This window comes from Chiroxiphia lanceolata, chromosome 1, assembly GCF_009829145.1.
Source record: "Chiroxiphia lanceolata isolate bChiLan1 chromosome 1, bChiLan1.pri, whole genome shotgun sequence".
Classification (NCBI taxonomy): Eukaryota; Metazoa; Chordata; class Aves; order Passeriformes; family Pipridae; genus Chiroxiphia; species Chiroxiphia lanceolata.
This window is the reverse complement of record NC_045637.1, coordinates 88,750,415-88,772,352: the sequence shown is the minus strand read 5'-3', so window position 1 is coordinate 88,772,352 and position 21,938 is coordinate 88,750,415. Positions and strand designations below refer to the sequence as shown.

Here is a 21,938-nt window from a genome sequence, read left to right as displayed (position 1 = left end):
TGTTAGGACTGTGCTGATGATTTTTAGTTGTCTTTGTATGTGTAATGACTTCATTTTTAAGTGAGAGTTCATGTTGACTTCTGAAGTGTGTAGGGGTAGTTATTGCTCTGAGACTTATAACTGAGCAACAGTGACTTACAAGAAAATTCAGGTTTCATATGGGATTAGAAAAGAGTGAGTAGAAATAAGAAATTTGGAAAGATTACTCTGAACAAAAAAACCCAATAGTTCCAGTTTAGACATGTGTACTAAGAAATTCTGACCATTCAAATGGAACCAAAGTGTAGGCTTTTCATCAGCAAAACTGTACAGAAATTATTTATGATAACTTAAATGTACAACATGTTTTCTTTCAAGTGCCTGTTGTGTCATCAGTGATTTACCTACCAGGTTGGCATCATATTTTTTATACAGAGAAAACATGTTAGGAAATACTACTTCTGGTTTAAAATTAAAACAGTCCAATCAAACAGTCCAATCAACCACAGCAAGTACTTGCTTTCGGGAGGTTTGCAACTATTAAATTGCCAGAGATTCTATGTGTAACTTTTGCCAGTGAAGTTTACTAGCTAACATCTTAGTTGTTTGCCTGTAAGGAGTGATATTTTCACATATTTCTAATCTTTTTTATTTTGTAATCCTTTTCTATAGCCTATCTCACCCTCTTCAACGTATTTTTAAATTGAGTAGCCTTTCTCCCAGGAATTTCGTACTATTGTCTGATCTTTGGAAGCACACAGGCCTAGAAATAGGGAGCCTGTTTTTTGTGAGGTACATCTTAAACTTCCTAATAGGTGTTACAGCTCATCAGAGTATTTTTATTAAATAATTCTTCAACATTAGTTTCTTTCTCTCTTACACACACATACATTAATTTCAGTTATAGCTGATGGAAGACTAATCTAGACCCTTCAGTGTGGGTGTGGATCCTGAGTTATTACAGGGAACTGAGGCTCTTAGTAAGGTGTAATATAGATGTACTTTGCAATTCCAATAAGACTCTCCCTTATATTAACTATTTCATATGAAAATGTGACTCAGAAGTGCTTTTGTCCATTAAATGCACCCAAGGAACATTATAGATGAAGAGGCAGTAGAACTTGGGTATCTTTATTCTCAGTTAAAAGACAACAGATGATCAAAAATCTGCTTGTCAGTGCTGTTGATTTGGAACAAAGTATGTAAAAAGATACTAGCTGAGAAAGATGGAAATAAAGGAATAGAACTGTAAAATCATCAAGAAATTCAATGTAAGCTCTTCTGTTCAAAAGTCTGGTTCATATTCTTTCCGATCTGTTTGCATCTCTGCAGGTGATTTGTGGTTTGTCTGCTACAGGAATGCTGAAACTGGGAGTAGATTTTTCTCCAAGTAAATTTGCTTGAATTGATTTTCTAATTGTATGTGTATAGAGAACCTAGTATGTAATTTTTTCTAACTTTTTTTGATTTTTTTTTTTTGCTAGGAAGAGGGATCAGTAGGCCTATTTCGGGGGGGTTTTTTTCCCCTTTCGGTTTTTAATCTTATCACTTCTTTTAATCTTTGGTGTGTTTCACAGTCTTTAACTTCAAAGTGTAATTGCAATGATGCAGCTGCTTAATGGATTGCTACATTTAATATTTTCCCCCTAGGAGCAGTATTTTTTCTTTGCATCTATAATTGGATCATGCTGCTGCTGTCCCTGATGGAGACACCAGGTTTCATATTCACCATACACCTGAGCACATGCTTACTCACTTGGTAATCCTAATTTTTTTTTTTTTGATTTATCAAAATTGAATTGTATTATGGGGGGGGGGGGGGATTTTTGTGCTTGAATTTTATTGCAAAAGAAATGTGAGAGGAAATGCCATCATGCACCTCTTGCTGCTCCAAGCTTTCAGATCGAGACTGGGTCTTTGTACCCTACTGCTGCATGTCTTGAATGGTAAATTTATAGTACTTCAGAGCCCAGCTCCAGGGCGATATATAAAGATAGCACAGATTTGGGAGGGGGATTGATTTTGTAGCAAGCATTAGTTGTTGCTACTCTGTGCACATTCTTGCAGGCGTGGCCTTTATTTTCCATGCTGGTAGTGACTGCAGCCACCGCAGCTGCCACGGAACACCACGCATTCCATCTCCCACTCTACAGGCAGGCAGGAGGTGAGTAATTTTTCATTGTTGCTGCATCTGAAGGATTCCCCTTTCCCCTCCCACACTACCTTGGCCCCTTTAGGAAAATTTTCATCTATTAAACTTTCCCTCCTCTGTTGGAGGAACTAAATCTCTTTCAGCATTTTCAGGCTGGTGATCTAATTTGACAGCTCGTAGGTGATGTCTGTTCCTCTTCAAAGAGGCAGGTAGCCCCGGGCTAGCCAGCTGCATTGTGGATTCTGCAGATTTGGCTTGCCGTTCCTGCTGGGTGTCATCTGTCTTCTTAGTCTTGCGGTAGATAATTTTTGTCCTCCCTAGCATCATCCGCCCGAGCAGTTTTTGCCTGGCAGGCCTGTCCATACAGGTTGAGCATCAAATACAGTAGCCGCACGGCTAATCTGACAAGGCACTCCTCCAAACAGCGCAGCCCCGGGCCTGCTTTGGCCAGCATTGGCATCGCAGCCCGCAAACTTCCAGCCATCATGATCGTGGTCTTGGTCTCCCATCACGGGTGCAGCCCATGGACTTATTCTGCTGGCGCAAAGTATGTCCCCCGCCTCGCCCTCTTAAGGGCCGTCGCTCCAATTCCTCCCATCTGGGCAGATGTCTGCCTCAACAGGTTTGGGTTTCCCTGCCTGTTGCCGGCATTTGACTCGGACACCGCCACTTGGATGAAATAATACTTTAGTGGATTATCATTGCTAGACAGCCTGTGGGGAAAATGACAGGACTCGGCACGTTCATCTGAAGATTTTGCAATTCAGGGTGCTGCTAACGCTAATGGGAAGTGGCAGGGTGATCCCTAAAAGAGAAAGTGGGTTCCATTGCACGGCAAAAGTGACAGAGGTTGTTTAGCCTATCTTCCAAAAAAATACATGATGACTACATATGTTGATTTTCATGCTCCAAGCCATAGCTATTTCCATATTTTTGTGACTTGATGACTACTTTCTACAAACTGACAGGTTAGGGGCTCCACAAGTATTGTCTTTTTATAGCCATCACCTCTTTAAGTCCTCCTTAATTTTTCTGAATATGTTTTGAAAATAAGCTTGATAGGGCAGTGGGAGTAAGCGGGGGGAACAACAAAACAGACATAAATGCAACAATAAAGCACATTCTTTAAAAAACACAACTATTCAAACAAAGGAGGAATGGTTTCAGGACAGTAGTCCTAGAAACCAATGCAGCTGTTTGTCACAGGATTTGCCCTTGTTGCATTCCCATAATGCCGAACCTGACATTCATGATGTAAGAACTGTTTCCTAGAAATGCAGTAGTTGCAGAGCCCCTTAACTACAGGATTTCCTCCTTAACAAATAAAAAGCTGGAGCATAGGGCTTAGAGGGGGAAATAACTTGTCTGAGAGAGACACTACAAAAGGATGGCAGCTAGGCAGAGGAAAGGGATAAAATTAACATTTCAACAATTCTACCCCAAATTATTAGTGATGATGGAGCCAGCTGGAATATCCTACAGATATTATTAATATATGAGCACTAGTGTAATCTAATGGTGATTGTCAGTTTCTTATGCGCTTTATGTGCTTATATTTATGGGAAAATATAAGTACTAATCTATAGGTTGCAAGAGGTGGTTACTTCAGGGTGAAAAAAAAATAATGTGGAAGGGAACTATTTTTTAAATAATTCTTTGTGTGCTAATTGTCTAATTAATATTTACAGACTGTGAAACAGTGAAGGAGTGAAAGACTTTCAGATTATGTATTTATACTGAATTTAGTAATAATGTTAGTTAAGTATTGAACACTTCCCAGTGTGAGATGCATTTTATTATTTAAACAGATTCTAACTGTATTTTGACTGATTTTGGAGTAGATAGTTTCAACAAAATCAATTCACTCATTTTTAACCCGTGTTTAGAAGATTACAGGTTTTGTCAGAAAAACCCATATAGTAATATCAGTGAACAGTTTCTGAGCTTTGATGATGGGACACAAAATTTATAATAGGATCATTTTTTGTGTCAGTTGTAATAGCTTTAAAAAGTCCCTTTTTTTTTCTCAGCCACACAATTGCTCCTACACATAAAAGCTATGGAGAGTAGAACATAGGCAGAACTAATTTCTAAAAAAGAAATATATATTGCTTCTGTTTTTTACAAATAAACTAGTAATTGCTACAGCTAAACTGGCTCCTTTGTGGTATTCCAGGTCAGGACACTGAGGCTGCAGCAGCTGTAGCAGAATTTGTGGTCCAGTTCTTTCTTCATTGACCATACCATGACACTGTGTGGTGTGTATTGCAAATTTTAAAAAAATGTATAAAAGAAGAAACAAACTGTAGATGCAATGGCCTAACTAGGATCAACCTATTCTAAAAGTATTGAGTTTATGTGGCATGAAAAGTCACAAACAGAAGTTAATATACTGTAATTTATAAGGGGGGAGATATATTGAAAATATCCTAGTGCTGTCAGAGTCACAGAATGGAGTCAGTTTGAAAGGGACCACCATGGGTCATTTGCTCCAGCCTCCCTGCTCAGTCAGGGCCATCCTAGAGCACAGGGCACAGGATTGCATCCAGACGGTTCTTGAATATCTCCGGTGAGGGAGAGTCCACAACTTCTCTTGGCAATCTGTTCCAGTGCTCAGTCACCCACTCAGTAAAGAAGTTCTTTCTCATATTCAAGTGGAACTTCCCGTGCATCAGTTTCTACCTGTTGCCTCTTGCCCTATTGCTTGGCACCACCAAGATGAGCCTGGGTCTGTCTTCTTGACACCTTCCCTTCAGGTACTTATAGACACTAATGAGGTCCCCTCTCAGTCATTTCTTTTCAAGGCTGAACAAGCCCTCCAGTCCACCAGTCAACTTTGTAGCTCTCTGCTGGACTTGCTCCAGAAGCTCCATGTCTCTCTTGTACTAGGAGCCTCTTTTGTACTCTCAAATAGTTTTAAAAGAAATGTATAGGGATTTTACATAATTTTTTGTATAGTTGTAAAAGACTGCTGCTCTCATTTTTTTTTTCAGCAGTTGTTACTCATGTTTACTACACACAGAAGGCAAGTGGGTTTCCCGAACGCACGTCTCTTACTACATTATCTGAATCACAGAATCAGTTAGATTGGAAAAGATCTCTGAGATCATCAAGTCCAACCTATGACTGAACACCACCCTATCAACTAGACCACGGCACTGAGTGCCAAGTCCAGTCTTTCCTTAAACACCTCCGGGCATGGTGACTCCACCACCTCCCTGGGCAGCTCGTTCCAATGTTTAACCATCCCTTCTGTGAAGAAATTCCTCCTGTTGTCCAACCTGAACCTCCCCTGGCGCACCTTGAGGCCTTTTCCTCTCGTCCTGTCGCTGCTTCCCTGGCTACACCCTCCTTTCAGGTAGCTGTAGAGAGCGATAAGGTCCCCCCGAGCCTCCTTTTCTCCAGGCTAAACAACCCCAGCTCCCTCAGCCGCCCCTCACAGGACAAGCGCTCCAGACCCTTCGCCAGCTCCGCTCCCCTCCTCCGGGCTCGTGCCCTTCTCTTCTCCTAAAACAACACCCCTCAAATCACCAAAACCCCGGGTGTGTTCGGGCTGCGTTTGGGGGCGGTACCGCAGCGCGGCGGGCGCGCCGCGATGACCTCACGCCGCGGCACCGGGGCCCTGCGGAAGCTCTGCGGGCCGGGCAGGGCCGGGGCCGGGCAGGTCCCGCCGTGCTGCCCCGGGGCCGCCGAGCGCCATGAGCGGGGCTGGCCCCGCGTCCCCCGGCCGCAGCACCGCGGCGGTCTCGCCGCACGGCGACAGGAGGCGGGAGGCGCCGGCCGCCGGCTCCCCCATTCAGGCCATCATAAAGGGTAAGCACTGGGCGGGGTGTCACCGCGGCATCGGCAGCCCCCCTTCGGCCGCCTTCCAGCCCCCCGGGGCTCCGTGACACGCTCTGAGGTTTAAAGCTGGACACCTGCTGGCTTTCACCTCTCGGAGTTTGAGGCTAGGCGTTCTTCCGGGAAACTGAGTCTGCCGCCGAGGCCCTGCCACCGGCGTGTGAAGTTTTCTGGGAAGCTCCTGCTTTGGTCTTGTTCGCCCCGAGTCTTGCCCTGGTTCCTCTGCGCGCAGTAGCGTTTGGACTGGGGAGTGGTTTCGCCTGTGCTTTATTTACTGCAGTCACGTAACTCCCCAGGTTTGGAATAACCGTTCTGCACCTTTTTTGAACCGGGTGAGAATCGGGATGTCGAACAAACAGGTGGATACAGTAGCGAGGGAGAGCCTCGAGGCAGGTCCAACAGGTGGAGCAGGAAGACATCCTTTACATGGCAGTGCCAGTTTAAAGCGTTTGTTGGCGCTACGCTGTATATTTCTTGAAATAGTTTTTATTTGCTGCACTCTCACACTGGTTTTTGATTTAACGGGCTTTTTCTTTCTCTGTGACAGACGAGCCTGATTTGCACACACACTTATATTGTAAATACTCTTTTTCAAGACTTAAATTTCAAGTCTTTGACCCTGCAATACAAGAAAATGCTGACAGTTTTCCTGTGTAGGGAGTGTTTTGCTTCTCTTGCTGCAGAAAACTCCCACGCCTTAGTATGTAAATCTCTATTAAGCTGCAGCGTTTAGTTCTGTTCTTTTACCACTATCGACAATCAGATACAGAAGCTTGTACTGATGAGAAAGAGGATTGAAACAAAGGGTGCTGAGGCACAGAGGAGAATGTTCAGCCTTCCCAGAAAGGTGTCTTTGGGATCTGGAATACTGATTCGTTGCATTTTATCTAGGTTGGTGATTTGCTGAATAGACAGGTTACCCAACAAACACTGTTCTGGTGCTCTTTTGGTTTTGTATGTATTTTGTTGTCCTTCTTCAAACTGAGGTATGATGTGCTACCGTATGTTGTGCAGCCTGGTGTAGGAGTGAGAGAAAAACTAAAATTCTGGCTTTCATTAATATTCTAGATGTTGGGGAAATCTATTCAAGACTCCTGGATCACAGACCAGTAATTCAGGGAGAAATACGTTACTTTGTTAAAGAATTTGAAGTAAGTATTTGTATCTTATTGGATGCTGTTGTAGTCTGATACTTTCAACAGTTTTAGCATCCCCTTAGAGATCTCAGTATGTACATAAGCTTCATCAGAAGAACTTGACATGGGGGGTTTTTTTCCAAAATAACGCACTTGAAGTATACATCTGCATCTTTAGTAAACAAGGCAGTAATTTAGACCTTTTTCTTTTGAAAGTTTCGAAAGGGACATAATTTCTTTTCCTGCAAAAGACTGGCAGGAACACTGATGTTAGACAATTATGAAATCCTGACATCTTAGAGAAGTCCAGTTGGTTCAAGGAAAGTATTGTTGGCCAATGTAGGTTTACATCTGACTGAGAAACTGCTTTATGCATCAGGCTGGATTCAACGAGCACAGCTGTAGTTTTATTTTGCTTTAATATTTGTTACACAAAAGAAAGTAATATTACTGGAAGAGAAACACTTTATGCAAAGTAAGAAAATCATTAAAAATTGAATGACTTTTGTCCGATTGGCTGCAAATAAGGCTTAAGTATTGAAGGTGCAAAAGTGTTTATATACAGCTTTCCTTGGAAAGTATAATTTGGTTTCCACAAGATGGCAGCAAAAGTTTAGAAAAGTCAAATCTTGTGTCAGCAAAAGGCTGTTTCTGAGTAGATTTTCGTTCTTACAGAGTGTGGAATTTAAAATTAAAATCAGTCCTGAAAATGCAGCTACACCTCAAACTTCCAGCAAGCAAACCTGATTTGAATGACATTAAGAATGTCTTCCCCCCTCATCCCAGATTGTAGCTTATATTTGAAGCAGGTCTGTTTTGTCTCTACTGGTTTAGCAAAATACACAAGTGAAATAAACTCTCATCAGATCTGTATCACATGGGCTTGAGAGTCATAAGAAATGATTTATTTTCTCTGCCTTCCCTAAGTAAGATTTAGGGTACAGTAAGTAATTTTATGTGGCATTCCATAGGAAGGAAAATTTTAAACCCAATTACAAAATTAGAACTCATATCTTTATAATTTCATATATTTCTCTCATGGCACCTGAAGTCTTGTTCTGTTTCTTGGACAAATTTAATATATTCTTAGATCTTTTATTGAAATTCAGTTACTGGTTTTTATTTTTAGGGGGGGAAATAGCAAAGCAAAGGATTGTATAAATTTTTGTAACTTAGAATTTCTTCAAAAAATTACACTTGTTTGTAACTTTGAGATATTAACTATTTTTGGGTTGTAGTAGGACATATACTTATTCTTTCAATGATGAGCACCTAGTGTGCAAAGAATGTAGATTTGCATTCAGGAAATCTGGAGCCTGTTTAATAAAGTGGTTTTACTTGTCTGTGCCTCAGTTTCTGAAATTTTAAAACAGGCATGTTGATATCCAGTTGCCCACTTCATAGGATGCAGTATTTTTTGTTTAACTAGAGTAGTCATCTAAAGAAAAGTGTTGGTGAAATTCAGAGTGGAAATAGTGCTATAGCTTCAGAAAAAAGATTATTTTTTGAAATATAAACAGTAAAGCAAGATCTTGGTGTTCTTGTAATTAATCATGATCAGCAGTGATCCAGAAGAAGGGCTGCTTCTTTAGTCAGCTGTATTATATTATTTTTTAGTCTTGACTTCATTGCTTTACTTCAGTTAAAACAATTTTACTTGGATTGTTTTAATCTCTTCCCATGCTAAGTGTGGGTCAGACATCAAACAAGCAGAATCACTGCTGTGTTATCAGTCAGTAACAACTGAGTTATAAAAGTGCAATGTTTTCAAGTTTTCCTGCTCTCAGTTGTTTTTGATATGCGGTAAATCCTCTTTACAAAATGGCACATTTTTCCACACAGTGTTTTAGCTAGTCAGTACTGACTTTTTTCACAAAGGCCAGAAGGGTCATTCAAAAAATTCCTGTATTTTTCTGTGAAGAATGGAACATTGCTCTTCTTTTTCGCAAGACAATTTTATTAATCATGCTAAATAAGTAGAGTAACTCTTTAATAGACAATAATGTAGTTTTTTGAGATGAAGCTATTAGTTTATCAACTGGGAAACCATCTTTATTTTGTAAAGTGGAATTCCTTGTTAGCCACTGATTTTCTTTCCTTTTTCTGGCAGGAAAAACGTGGCCTTCGAGAACTGCGAGTACTTGAAAATCTAAAGAATACAGTCTTTGAAACGAATGAACATGTTCTTCCTAAGTGTGAGCAGGCAATGCATGACAATTTGAATGAAACATTCAAGAGATGTAAGCACATTGCTTCTTATTTCTCTTGTTGCATCATTTTGAGGAGTAATTTAAGTAGTTTGAATTCAAAATGTAGAAAATTCGTAGAAAAATTATCATAGTTGGATAATTTTCTACTATTTATGTGCTTTTTTCTCATTTCTGTGAAATTTTAAAAGGGAAACAACAGGGATGTTTTTTGATGCGTATCAGTCCAGCCACACAGCTCTTGCTAAGGTTACATTAAAGATTTTTGTTGATTTAAGTAGAAACTGTTTCAGCTCAGTTGTTTGCTACTCACTTGGAAATAGTGCTCCATGTTGACCAAAGCCATGGACAAAATTTTAGTTTTCTGAAATTTCAGGGGTTTTTTTCAGTTTGTTGCAAGCATGTTGTGGTGTGACCTTCAAGTTTCTTAATTTTCCCACAGGAGCACATAATACTGTCCCCCAAGATTTAAAACAAAACCTGCTGCTGTATAGCTGTGAAATTTATTATTATTATTATTATTATTATTATTATTATTTCATCATCATCATCTTAGTCACAAATAGTGAAATAGGAATAATTGCGTGCTAATCTTAGTTTCATCACTACAATAATATATTTTTTTATTGCTCAGATTTTAAAAGAAAATTTAAATTTTTTTGTACTAATTTTTCAGTTTGTTTTTTTTTTCTTGCTCATTCGTCAGCATGGCTTCTTAAAAAGAGATTTCAAGAGAGTGTGGGTACATAGCTTTAGCTGCCAAATTTATGCAGTTGAAACTTGCCAGTGTAGGTTGTGTTATATTTTATGTGTGGCATGTTGTATAAGCATTTAATTTCTTATAACTTATTTATACGGCATCTGGCATATGCAGAATAACAAATGCTGGATGATACTATACACACAAAACAATTGCAGGGAAGTATTTTAAACTTTAAATTTAGTCATGCAAATAAGACGTATGTTCTAATACCATCTGACTGGAGTGAACCTGTGATGCTGCTTCCTGACTTTCTAAGGGGTCAGCTGTGCAGTACATCTTTAGTAATACAATCACAGAATGGTTGAGGTGGGAAGGGACCTCAGGAAGTCATGTTTTTAAGCCTCCTGCCTGCTCAAGCAGCAGCAGCTAGAGCCAGGACTTTGTCCCATTGCATTTTGAATACCTTTACAGGTGGAGACTCCACAGCCACCGTGGGCAACCTGTTCCTGTCCCAGTGTTTGACTACCATCACAGAAAAAAGTGTTTTCTTGTGTTAATTTGAAATCCCACGTGTTTGATTTTGTGCCCACTGCCTCTTGTCCTGCCAGTAAGCACTACAGAGAAGAGCCTGGCTCCCTCATCTTCATTCCGTTCAGATATTTATTCACATTCTCCCCTGGGCCTTCTTTTCTCCAGACAGAACAGTCCCAACTCTCTCAGCCTTGCCTCATACAAAACATGCTCCAGTCCTTAATCATCTTTTTGGCCATGTGCTGGACTTACTCCAGTAAATTAATCTGTGTTTACTGGGGAGCCTAGAAGTAGACAGACTACCTCAGGTGCGGCCTGTGTTGTTGGCCCTTGTTATGTCTTGCTGCCTGAGATTATTCCTTCCCAGATGCAGTACTTGACATTTCCCTTTGTTGAACTTCATTAAAATTCCTCTCGGCCCAATTCTCCTGTTGCACAAGGTCCCTCAGAATGGCAGCACAACCATTTCAAGTGCCCCCTAACCTGGTGCTCCTTCACGGACAGTAAGTCTGCTTTGCTCTAGACTTTCCCTCTGGTTTCAGAAGTCTGGGATTCCTCAAGGCTGGTCTTTATGGTAAAGACTAAGGCAAAGAAGGCATTGAGTACCTTGGCCTTTTCCATGTTCTTTGTCACCAGCTCCCCTACCCCATTCAGCAGAAGGCCTGCATTTTCCCCAGTTTTCCTTTTGCTGCTACATACTTACAGAATCCTTTCTTGCTATCTTTTTTACCTCTCACCAAATTTGACTCCCAATCAGCTTTTACTTTCCTCATGCTGTCTCTGCTTCATAAGACAGCAACTGTACTGCTGCATGACTTGCCCCTGCTTCCACCTCCTATACACTTCCTTTTTAAGTTCAAATTTAGTCAGGAACTCCTTGGTCATCCATGCAGACCTCCTACTGCAGGAAACATCCATGCTTGTTGGGATGGACCTTTCTTGAGCTTGGAGGAGATGATCCTTGTTACAATCATCCCAGACCTACCGTGTCCCCAGCCTCTTTACTTTTTTTTTTTTTTGTGAATCACTCCTTTGCCTGTCATTTCTAGTTTAAAGCTGTCCCTGCCAGGTTGGCCAGCCTTCTGGCAAAGGTACTTTTACACGGTTTAGTCAGGTGGATCCCATCTCTTCCAAGCATCTCTTGATGCTCAGAATGGGTCACAAGGATATAGAAACCAAACTCCAGCTGCCAACACCAACTGTGCAACCAGCTGTTAATCCCAAAAATCCACCTAGTCCCCCTCAACAGGAAGGTTGGGGAGATCATTATCTGGACTCCCATGCCTTTGACCACTGTCCTGAGATTCTTGTAGTCATTCCTGTTATTTCTCAGGTCACCCTTGCAGTACCACTGTTGTCTACATGGAAGAGCACCAGGGGTAATAGTCCAAATTTACGACATCCTAAATGTGAGCCCCTGGCAAGCAGCAAACCTCCCTAGATGACAAAACATGTTGAAAGGTGGGGAGCCTCTGTCCCCTGCCATAGGGAATCTGCTACAGCTGCCACTTGCCACTCTCTTCTAGTGGTCCTGAGCAGCTCAGGCTCAGCCACCAGATGCTCCAATTTATGGTGCTCCCTGCTCCTCATCAGCTATATGGGCAGTGAACCTGTTCTGTAACTGGAGGTCCTCAGGGTGGCAGGAGCCTGCCTCCTGTTTTGGAAAGTCACCAGCTTCAAGATGGTGATAAATAAGTAAGGTATTTCTCAATGCCAAATTGTGTTAGTGGGCAAAGTGACTGCTTTGGGGAAATTAGTTTATTTAATTCTACATTAATTAAGTGTCAAATAAGTTAGGAAGAAAAAGTGCATAGGAATACAGTTCCTATTTCCATTGAGAAGTTTTCCCAGGCTTAATCTCATGAGAGAAGAGGCTGGCTCCAGCATAAAGATGTTCTCCATGTAAAGTCTATACTACATCACCTTTTACAGTTGATGGGGAAAAAATAAGAAAAAAACTGAACCAAGTAAAACATAGAGCTTGGTCACCTGTTTCTACTTACTGACTTAAGAGTGTTTTTTGATGTCTTCTGAGGTGCTGAGTAGTGCACTCTAGCTCATCAGCCACACTAGGGAGTATGGACCCAAGAGGACCTAGCTGCTTTTCTCATTTTGCCTTCTAGAACACTCAAAGGTTAAACTTGGTGATAAGCCTACTTACAGTTGTAAGTGTAAAGCACTTTTTGCAAGTACTGACAACTCTTGTGCAGAGTTAAGTGGCACAGTGGAATATAATCTTTGATTTGTAATAATCTCACATCTTCTAAATCCCTTTCAGGCAAGTTTCTTTGATTTAGAACAGCAGACTGATCTACTGCAATTTGTTGTTTCAGTGCAAGCTGCCAACAACATGATCCATAGACTCCAAGAGAAAGAAAGTGAAGTGAGAAAGGTAAAAGAAGGGTGGATGGATACATTTTTATAGTGTGATCTAAGTCGGAGTCTCGTGCTTCACAGCAAGTTCATCTGCCTTCAGTATAGCAAAACTTAAAAACATGTTTTCCTATACTGTATATACTTGCAGTAAAACTTCTTCTGGGGTGATTTCTGCACTTAGAAAATGCACACTGCAAATGGATCTAGCTATGTCTTCCTACAGTCTTCTGATGTATGGAAACTATTTTTTTTATTTCCTTCACTTATTTTCCCTCCTAACTCAGACTATAACATTTGTCACATACAGGGAAAGCTTAAATATAAAAAAGCCCTTATTTTCTGTGGAACAAAAAACACCTACTAACCTACCAGAATGGAAATGTAAATCTTTCCTAGTTAGCTGAGAACATTGACCATATTATATATATTGCTTTATATATATTGCTTGTTGAAAAGGAAGTGTGTTTTTCACTTGTGGATGGGTTATTTAATGAAGGGCTATATTATAGGAACATGCGAATCATTGGAACCTTTTCAGCTGGCTACATTTTGCTTATTTGAAATACATGTGCTCTGAATCTAGAAGTTGGAAAATTATACAAGAAATTAGTTTCATGTTTTCCCATTACTGCTTCGTTATTGTGTTCCTGGGTTATCTCTTAACTTGCAAAATGCTATTTATTATAATTTAGTCCAGAAAAACTGAAGACGTTTCCGTGGCCATCAAGCAGAACAGTCCGTGCATTGATGTATGTAAGCTGATAATCATGTTTTTCTTTCCTTTTTGCAATCGATGAAGATGGGCAGTTCGGTTGCAATTGAATACTGGTACTGTGCAAACAGCACACTGCTGAACCCTGACAAAGTTTGCTTGTGTCTAACACTAGTGTAGATACTGGTAGAGAGGTTAAATAGGAAATTCTTACAGTTCAGCTACTGTTTGTTTGAAGTAAAACTTTAATAAAAAATTTATAACTTATAAAATGAACACTCAGTAAGAATGATGACTATTCTTTTTTAAAAATATTAACTGTGTTTCCACTCTTTGGTTTTTTAATATGTAGTGGAGGAATAGTAATAGCTATTCAGGGTTTGTAGCATTTCTTTGAGCCAGTATAGTAAGACTTTTTGGCTTGAAACTTTCAAATGTGAGTAGTCACATTCTTTTAAAATTATAGGTAAAAGTTGTCATTGTAGTGCAACCACTTGAGGAGAAATACTTTTTCCTTACTTTTCTGAAATCATGTGTTCTGAAAAAATAATGGGATTTTGGTAGAATGTAGTGTCAAGTTATTAGTATTAGGAGCCCTCAGTGAAATTAATTCAATTTCTGCTGAATAGGATGAATTTTAAGATTATTTACTTTACTAATTATCTTTTTCTTGCAGTTCTTTTCAGCTACTGACCAAGTAACAAAACGGAAATTATGTTGCCCCTACCACAGTCTCACTTAGGATGTAAAGTAATATCTAATTCTGTGAGTTTCATTGAAAGAAGGCATACTATCAAATTCTACATGGTTTGTTTTCCAGAAAACAAACCTTTTCTAAATCTATAAATTTGGAAATTATGAGTTGGTAATATAAAATACACTCAGTATTGCCTCTACAGATCACTAATTATGCTACTTTTGGAAACTGTTTTTGCTCTTTGAAAGTGATTTTTGACTTAACCAAGACAAATCCATGCAAAGTTGTCTGTACATCTTGAAAACCTTTGTATTTTAAAGATTTTTCATGACTGTCAAGGGCATATATAACAAGAGAGATATGGACCTCTATGCTTTCTAGCTATGCTGCAGTTAGAACGTAGTATTTTTTTGCATAGTGTCTTGATTTCATTAGTTTTTCCTCCTGTATGTTATGGTCAGTCGAATAAAGTGTGAAGTTAATAGTGCTGGATATGAAGAGGATGTGGTAGTAGTGGAGAACACTGTGGTAAGAAAGCACAATATATATTGGGAAGACCTGATGGGTAATTGCAGAGCTACAGCGTGGAAGTTGGTTTTTTTGTGCTGAGAAACTGAATTTTTTGTGGCTGTAGCAGTAGGTGTCAGTGAAAGTAGTTGCGTGTCCTGCATTGGAGCCTGGTTCTCAAGAGACTCTTAGTGACACTCCGCTAAACAAAAGGCTGTACTGTGGTAGCAGCTGTCACAAGAGAGCAGGGAAGGCTTGGATGAGGGAAGACTTTTAGTACCTTAGCTTCAGGGATGGTGTCTGTGGCAGCTTGGGTCTTGCAGTTGGATGTGGGCAAAGGAAGAACCTGTCTTTGGTCAGATGTCTCTCTCATTGCTCTGTCATGCTTAACAAGACTAAGTGCTCATTGAAGATTATCCCACAGCAATAGCATTCATATGTCTCTCCTGTGTGGATTCTTTAGCTTCTAAACCAGCAGGTTTACACTGCAACATGTTCTTTGATTGAAAGACCTTTAAGCATCACACTTTATTATATTTGCTTGTTTGCACACCTATTTGTCTGGTACAAATAAGAATATTGGTTTTAAGATTGTGACTGTCTCACACCCACAAACATATCCACTTGGCAGCAGTAAGTATTAATGATCTGGAGGTGCTGCTGACCACAGCTGGATTTGAATTTGTTTTCTAGGAAGGAGAGCTGCAGTGCTCAGGGTGTGCACTGAGCTTCTGCCATGGAGTTTTCCACGTCATTGCTGAGATGGGAGAGTGAAAACAGTATTCAAGTCCTTAATGTCTTTTACTTGGTATTTCTTATTATTCTTACTTGCTTGCGCAAGCATATCTTAATTTTATTTTTTATGTTCTAGAAATGTCTTAGGCTGTTTTACTAGGCAGATCATTTTATATCCTTGGGTAGAAATGGTGCAGTGGAAAATGAAGGTAGAAAGTAGCAACATCAGTTCCATGTTCCTTGCAAACTATTCATATTGTGAGAGTTAGTCTAGATGAAGTGTAGTTTGGGTAGGTGCTGTGTAATCATGTCAAAAAGTGTGTGAAACACCAGCATTTCAAAGCCTGTTGAATACAAAGTGGCACACTGATCAAACTATTAGTTTTGTTGGTAGCTGTTACTGCAAGTGCTGCAAACAAAATGGATCTTGGTATAATGTTGTGGAAGTGCATAAAATGCTGCACTGCAAAACTTGTGTATTTAGCCCATGATATGTGACCTTGAAGAACAAGAGAGGGTATTTAAGAATACATAAATGGATTCTCAGTGCCTTCAGTTGACAAAAATGCCAAATATCTATTAAAGCTGTATGATAGTGTTTATTCCTACACAGAAGTACTGTATGTAGTAAACAGTCATTGCTGATAGACCGAAAAGGAGAGGGGGGTAAAAGAAAAAAAAGTTTAATCCTTTCCTTTGCTGGAAGATGGAGCAAATGGAAGAACACCTGCCTAGATTTATTTTGGCTTCTGCACCTATAATATAGGGAGGCCAGACTGTTAATACTGCATGCAAGCAATCCACAGAAGTACATTGCATTATGACGTGTGCATTGGATGTGTGTATTATTTCTCTTTCTGGATATCTAGACATTTTTTAATATTTTTTTTTCAAGATAAGAGAGTGCAAGGAATCAGACTTACCAGAAGCCAAGCAGTAAGAAAGTAGGAGGGAAAAACTAACTTATTTATAAAGGAAGACATTAATCACAGTGAGAGCTAGCTGGCTAAAACAGAAACACTAGCTGCCAGTTTCAAAACATTTAGTATCTGTGTTGTTATATTTTACAGAAATAGCATAGAAAAGCTATCATTGCTAATGCTATTACGTTAATAGTATTGCAGACATTTTACCGCTTGTTTTGGATTGACTATAAAAAAATAGATGTTTTCTTTTTAGTTTCACCTTTCCCTATGTTTTCTTGCTAGTTTCCAGTTTCTCTGATACTTTAAAATTATGTAGCCCTCATTAAACCTCCTGTTTTAACATGGAAATGACTGTTAAAACTTCACATTTTCCTCCTCTCAGCTTCAGGCAGACAAGGTGATGGCTCGAGAAGAGAAGTGCATCGCCCACTGGGAGGAATTCATGAAAGAACAGCAGAACAAACGTGCAGAGGTGGATGAAGAGCACAGAAAAGCTATGGAGCGCCTCAAAGAGCAGTATTCTGAGATGGAGAAGGAACTGGCCAAATATGTTTCTTTTTAAGACCTTTTTTAATAATGATAGATTTGTGCCATTACTCAGTTTATTCTGACTTAAATTGAGGTTCTTTTGGAAAGCTGAAACAGATAAGAAAAAGGAGAATTTCCTCTACAGGCTTGGTATGGGAAGAAAAGGTTTGCATACTTTCTCAACTTAAGTGCCTATCTCTGCTTGTTTGGTTCAGGGCAGGTGGAATGCCAGTATTTCTTTGTTGGGAAGTGGAAATGAAAATTTTGTGACTACATCAGCTCAGGGAGTTGCAAACTAGAATTCTCTTCCATCAGCAGAGTATCATATCATTTAGGAAAACAGAGACTAATGTAATATTAACTATCCCCGTGTGCAGCCACAGCCCTTTCCTAAAAAGTAGTTTAGTAGGTTCCAGCCATAGTTGAGAATTCACTGGGAAAACTATATATCCTGCTTGTAGATTTCAAGAAAATAAACTTGTCTTATGAAATATTTTACTTTGAAGTTTTAGCAGTGAAAGATCTCAACAGAGTTTTAAATCCAATTGTAATTCAAACTTTTGGGTTGTATGTTCAGTATTATGAAACAGAGTTGTGATTCGAATGGGTTTTGCTAGCATAAAAATGGCTAAGTAAGCTTGGACAACAATTTTTTTTTTTTTTTCACCATGTAATTGTCTCAGGCCTCTCTTTTTAAGCTTTACTGTTCTAAGCAAAGCCAAAACAAGCTCAAAAGTAATCATGAAAAGCATATCGGTCCTTGTATTACCTTTGTAGCGAGTACAGTATTTACCTTAAATATTTATCATGCTGTTGGTTTACTTAGGATAAACTTGTCAGAACTTTATGAAGCAATTGAGGTAAGCTTTTTGTTTCTTTATCAACATAACAAACGAGCAGATTAGTGGTAAAATGCCTGTAGTACTGATCTGCTTTCTTACTCTTAGGGGATACATGAAACTCGTTTTATTCGAAACTTGCAGTTTACAGCAATGTAACTGAAGAAGTTAACTTAATCAGTTCATTAACCAAGGAAAATGAGACTTAGTACCTTAATGAAATTTGCTGCAAGCTAACCGTTAGTACAGGAAATATCTTTCCATAATTTAGCTGGTGTCCAATGTAGAATGGAAACAGGCAAAAATAAACAGAATTTACGCTTTACCTGTATTGCAGCAGTAATATACCAACAATGGTTGCTTGTATAAGATTATGGCTTGGTGTCAAGGCTCCGCTCCTGGCAGCATGTTGATAGTGTGATTAAAGTTAGTAGAGGAGATGGAATAAGTATTTGAGATTTCTTTCAATAACACTGAATTCCTGCCAAGCTGCTCTGCCTGCTACTGTAGGCCCAACAGCTTCATCAATCATCATCGTGTGTCTGGAGTGAAAAGAGGACTTGCCAACACTGGGGCATGCTGGAATGTTGTTAATTCTCTGTTGTGGATGGAAAAAACATAGATGTCTCAAAGGTATCCCACACATGAAAAATAGGAAAGCCTCTTTTAGAACAACTCCTATCTGAATAGAAGGTGACTTTTGTAGTATTTCTCAGCTTATGTACCCATGGTGAATGTTTTAACTAAGCTCAGAGTTTTCATTTAAAAAGAAAAAGTTAGTTTTTGCCTCTCTTTAGAATCAGGTGTGGAATAATTTCATTTGGAGCACAGATTGGAAGTGGCTTCTCTCTTACCAGATTATTTGATGTATATGTGCTCAAAACTCAAATACCTTTGTAACAAAATGCATTTAACTGCATACTGAATTCATTTTTATTTTTGCACTGATAATTTTTATTGAGATTTAGATATCTAATTAACTGTGCACTGGATTCTAGTATTTCATCAATTTGAAGGCTCTTAAGCAATGATGCAAGTGTTACAAGTTGGATATTCACTAGAAAATAAAGTGGTATTTCCAAAACCTTCTGAGCTGTGTGGTCCTGATTTTTTGGAAAGCGTCTAACACTGAAGATGAGTTCTTCTTTTAAAATGTTTTATGCTGAGGAATTTTTTATGCTGAAGGTCATTTGAAAGCAGTTTTCTGCAGTCCATGTCTCCCTCTTGGCCCATTGCTATTCATTGTGGGGAGTACAGTGAAAACTATCTGTTTCTGAAATATTTCATTTCATAACTCTTACTTTTTTTTGTGTGATATGCTGTAGGTTTTGAGGTACCTAGAAATGCTTAATCATCTTTGAAGCAACTTGCCAACAATAATAGGAAAACCTATTTTTTCTGTCCAAATGCTTAAAAAAATCCCAACCAATATCTGATGTGTCTAATATTATGTCAAAACAGAACATGTCTGACTGATTAAAAAATATTCCTATCTTCTGCAGTTTTTTATCAGGGTGGGATTATGGTCTGTCTGGACACAATAGTTCCCCACAGTGCAACTTTCTTTGCAAGATTCAAATTCTTGTTATTCATAGTCTCTGCCATTTGGGAGAAATAGAAAAATGAGTAGTTAAAAAAATAGTTTAAAAGTTGGCTTTATGTCACTGGTGCATGAAGGAAGTGTTTTAATTTATAGTTGCAATTTTACGTGACTGAACATCATAGTTTTAAAAATCTTGAGGATTTGTTTAATCCCAGTTAAACTTGATAGAAGTTTGCATTGGATTCCAATAGGAGTTGGAAAGGGTCCTCAACATTGTTAACTTCTAGTATGACAAGTGAGTTTCTGTGTCTTTGCACCAGCCTATGTGTATAAGTTTTTGCTTAGCTATTAGCACTGTTTATTGTGCTGAACCGTAGGTGTAACTATTCGTTGTAACTGAAAGTGGGGCTCGGTGTCACGTAACCACTGGAATATTTTCTTAGTCTTTCTATTCTAATGAACACATAGCAAGAAGCTGGTATCTTCCTTGGAACTGCTGTATGAAATCTGCTGCTGCTGTATTTAGAATCACAAACTGAAGAACTGAAGAGATACTTTAAGGTTTGGGGTTTTTCAAACTGGCTTATGTTAACAATGAACCCGCTGTTCTTCTTGGAATGTTTCTCTAAGGCCTATCACATTGTTTTAATCTTAGGAATGAGGGAGAATGCCTATTTATATGACCTTCCTCTGCTTTTTTTCTATGGTGACACTAGGTAATACTTTTAATAGAAAAAGTACAGAATAGCAACTGCAACATTGCATCTTCTCTGATAATTTATGGCTTGTTAAATATTTCCTCAAATACTGTGGAGTTTTTTCGTAGTCAAATTAAATAGCAAATACGTGGCATAACCGGCAAGTAAATTGAATCAGGTATAGTTCACTGCTAAGTTGAAAAGCCCGATTGTCTCAAGGCTGTGCACTGGAGATTGACAAATGTTCCCCAGCAGGTGTCAGTGCAGGCCAGAGAAGGAACGTGAGGAAGCCTGGTTTTATACGAGGTATGAAATGTAAATGCTGCTGTTCAGTTTAACACGATGTTTTGTGTAAGTAAAAGACATTTTATGGATGAAGCCATACTTTTAAATATAAAGTGACACTAGTTATCAACAACGTTTTGCCCCATTAGTGCTCAAAAAACCTTAGAACAGGTTTTTTAGAACTTTGAATAACTCTCAAAGTATTTATGTAATGTGTGCTGACCTGAACAATATTGTCTGCGGTTCTTGCGCGTTCTAGTTAAAATGTATTATAATATGAGGTTAGACTCAATGTCAGAGATTAAAAACTTCAAGAGCTGCATTCTTACACTGCTGTTTGTTTTAGTGGATCAGGTTTTCTGAACTTTTGAGGCAAAAGTTTGTGCTTATTGATAGAGATTGCACCTTAGTAAGGAAATGGGATCTTCTGCAAATAAAATTTGTGAACAAAATCATCATACCACACATTTTTAAAATAGGCCAGTTATTTTATTGCTTATAATCAAATGAACTTCTCAAAGTAGTAAAGATGCAGTACATTCAGTGCTGTGAGTCAAACTTCTGGTCTGTGTGTCAAGATGCAACAGAATCTACGGGAAAATGAAATTGCAGCTGCTTAGTTAGATTTTAGTGAATAACACAAGTTTCATAAATAGTTAAGTCAAAGATGATTCAAAAATTCCATATAACGTAGACATTTAAAAGAGAAGAGAGAAGTCAAATCTGTTTTGAAGCACTTAACAAAGGTAGTTAATAAGGGTTGAAAGAAATCTTGTAGAAACACATTACTCCACACAAATGTACCTTCCAGTTCTGCAGAGGTACAGTATTGGGTGCAACACCTTTGCAGTTTCATTTATAAGTAATGAGCAAAGTAGGAACAAAATTACTCAAGACAATGCTGAGCATTAGAAAGAAGAAAAGCTTGCAGAAGTCCAGCCAGGGATTAAAGCTGTAACTTTGAAAATCCAGGCCCAGAGCTGTGCTTCCTAACTAGGAATCGTGTAGACCTATTCACCTAGCTTTCAGTTTGCTGCCTTAAATGCTCTGTCTGGGCCAAATCAGAACATGGATGGCTCTGATTTTTATTTAACATCATTTTATTGACTATGAAGAAAAAGATAACCCTTTCAATATGAATTTTCAAGACAGCTACACTGAAGGGTGGACAATATTGTATTTTAAAACTGTAATTTAAAATAAAACCTTACGTTTCCTCAGTCTTCTCCACTAATGACTCACTGGGTGGATACAAGGAGACCTGCAACTGAATATCTTTTTTTTTTCTTTTAACAGACATTGCATTTAATGTGATGTAATGGAATTTAGTGAGAAGCAAAGCACTATTTATGGCTTTGGCTTGGTACTCATTACTAACATTTTGAGATGGACATAATATAAATTTACCTAGCATTTCATGACACATTGTTGCAACACTTTGCAATCTGGAAAAAAATAAACTTTGTTCTTGCTGCAGCAAACATTGCAGGACCCAGATAAGCATTTTTAGTTGTCTTTCAATTAATTGTAAAATAAATTTGCAA

The 21,938-nt window shown here is 38.9% G+C and overlaps 1 protein-coding gene across 2 annotated transcripts; it reads left to right on the top strand.

Annotated features, from left to right (window-relative positions):
• The first annotated feature begins 1,708 nt into the window (after window positions 1-1,708).
• On the top strand, window positions 1,709-18,957 carry BLOC1S5 (biogenesis of lysosomal organelles complex 1 subunit 5). Of its 2 annotated transcripts, XM_032697461.1 has the most exons (6): window positions 1,709-1,738; window positions 2,047-2,143; window positions 7,040-7,122; window positions 9,218-9,347; window positions 12,882-12,940; window positions 16,884-18,957. In XM_032697461.1, the coding sequence occupies exons 1-6, from the start codon at window positions 1,724-1,726 to the stop codon at window positions 17,061-17,063; spliced, it is 564 nt and encodes a 187-aa protein (XP_032553352.1). In that variant the 5' UTR covers window positions 1,709-1,723; the 3' UTR covers window positions 17,064-18,957. The 2 variants fall into 2 exon arrangements, with proteins under 2 accessions (XP_032553352.1, XP_032553344.1); XM_032697453.1 differs by lacking the exons at window positions 1,709-1,738; window positions 2,047-2,143 and adding an exon at window positions 5,807-5,944.
• The last annotated feature ends 2,981 nt before the right edge of the window (window positions 18,958-21,938 follow it).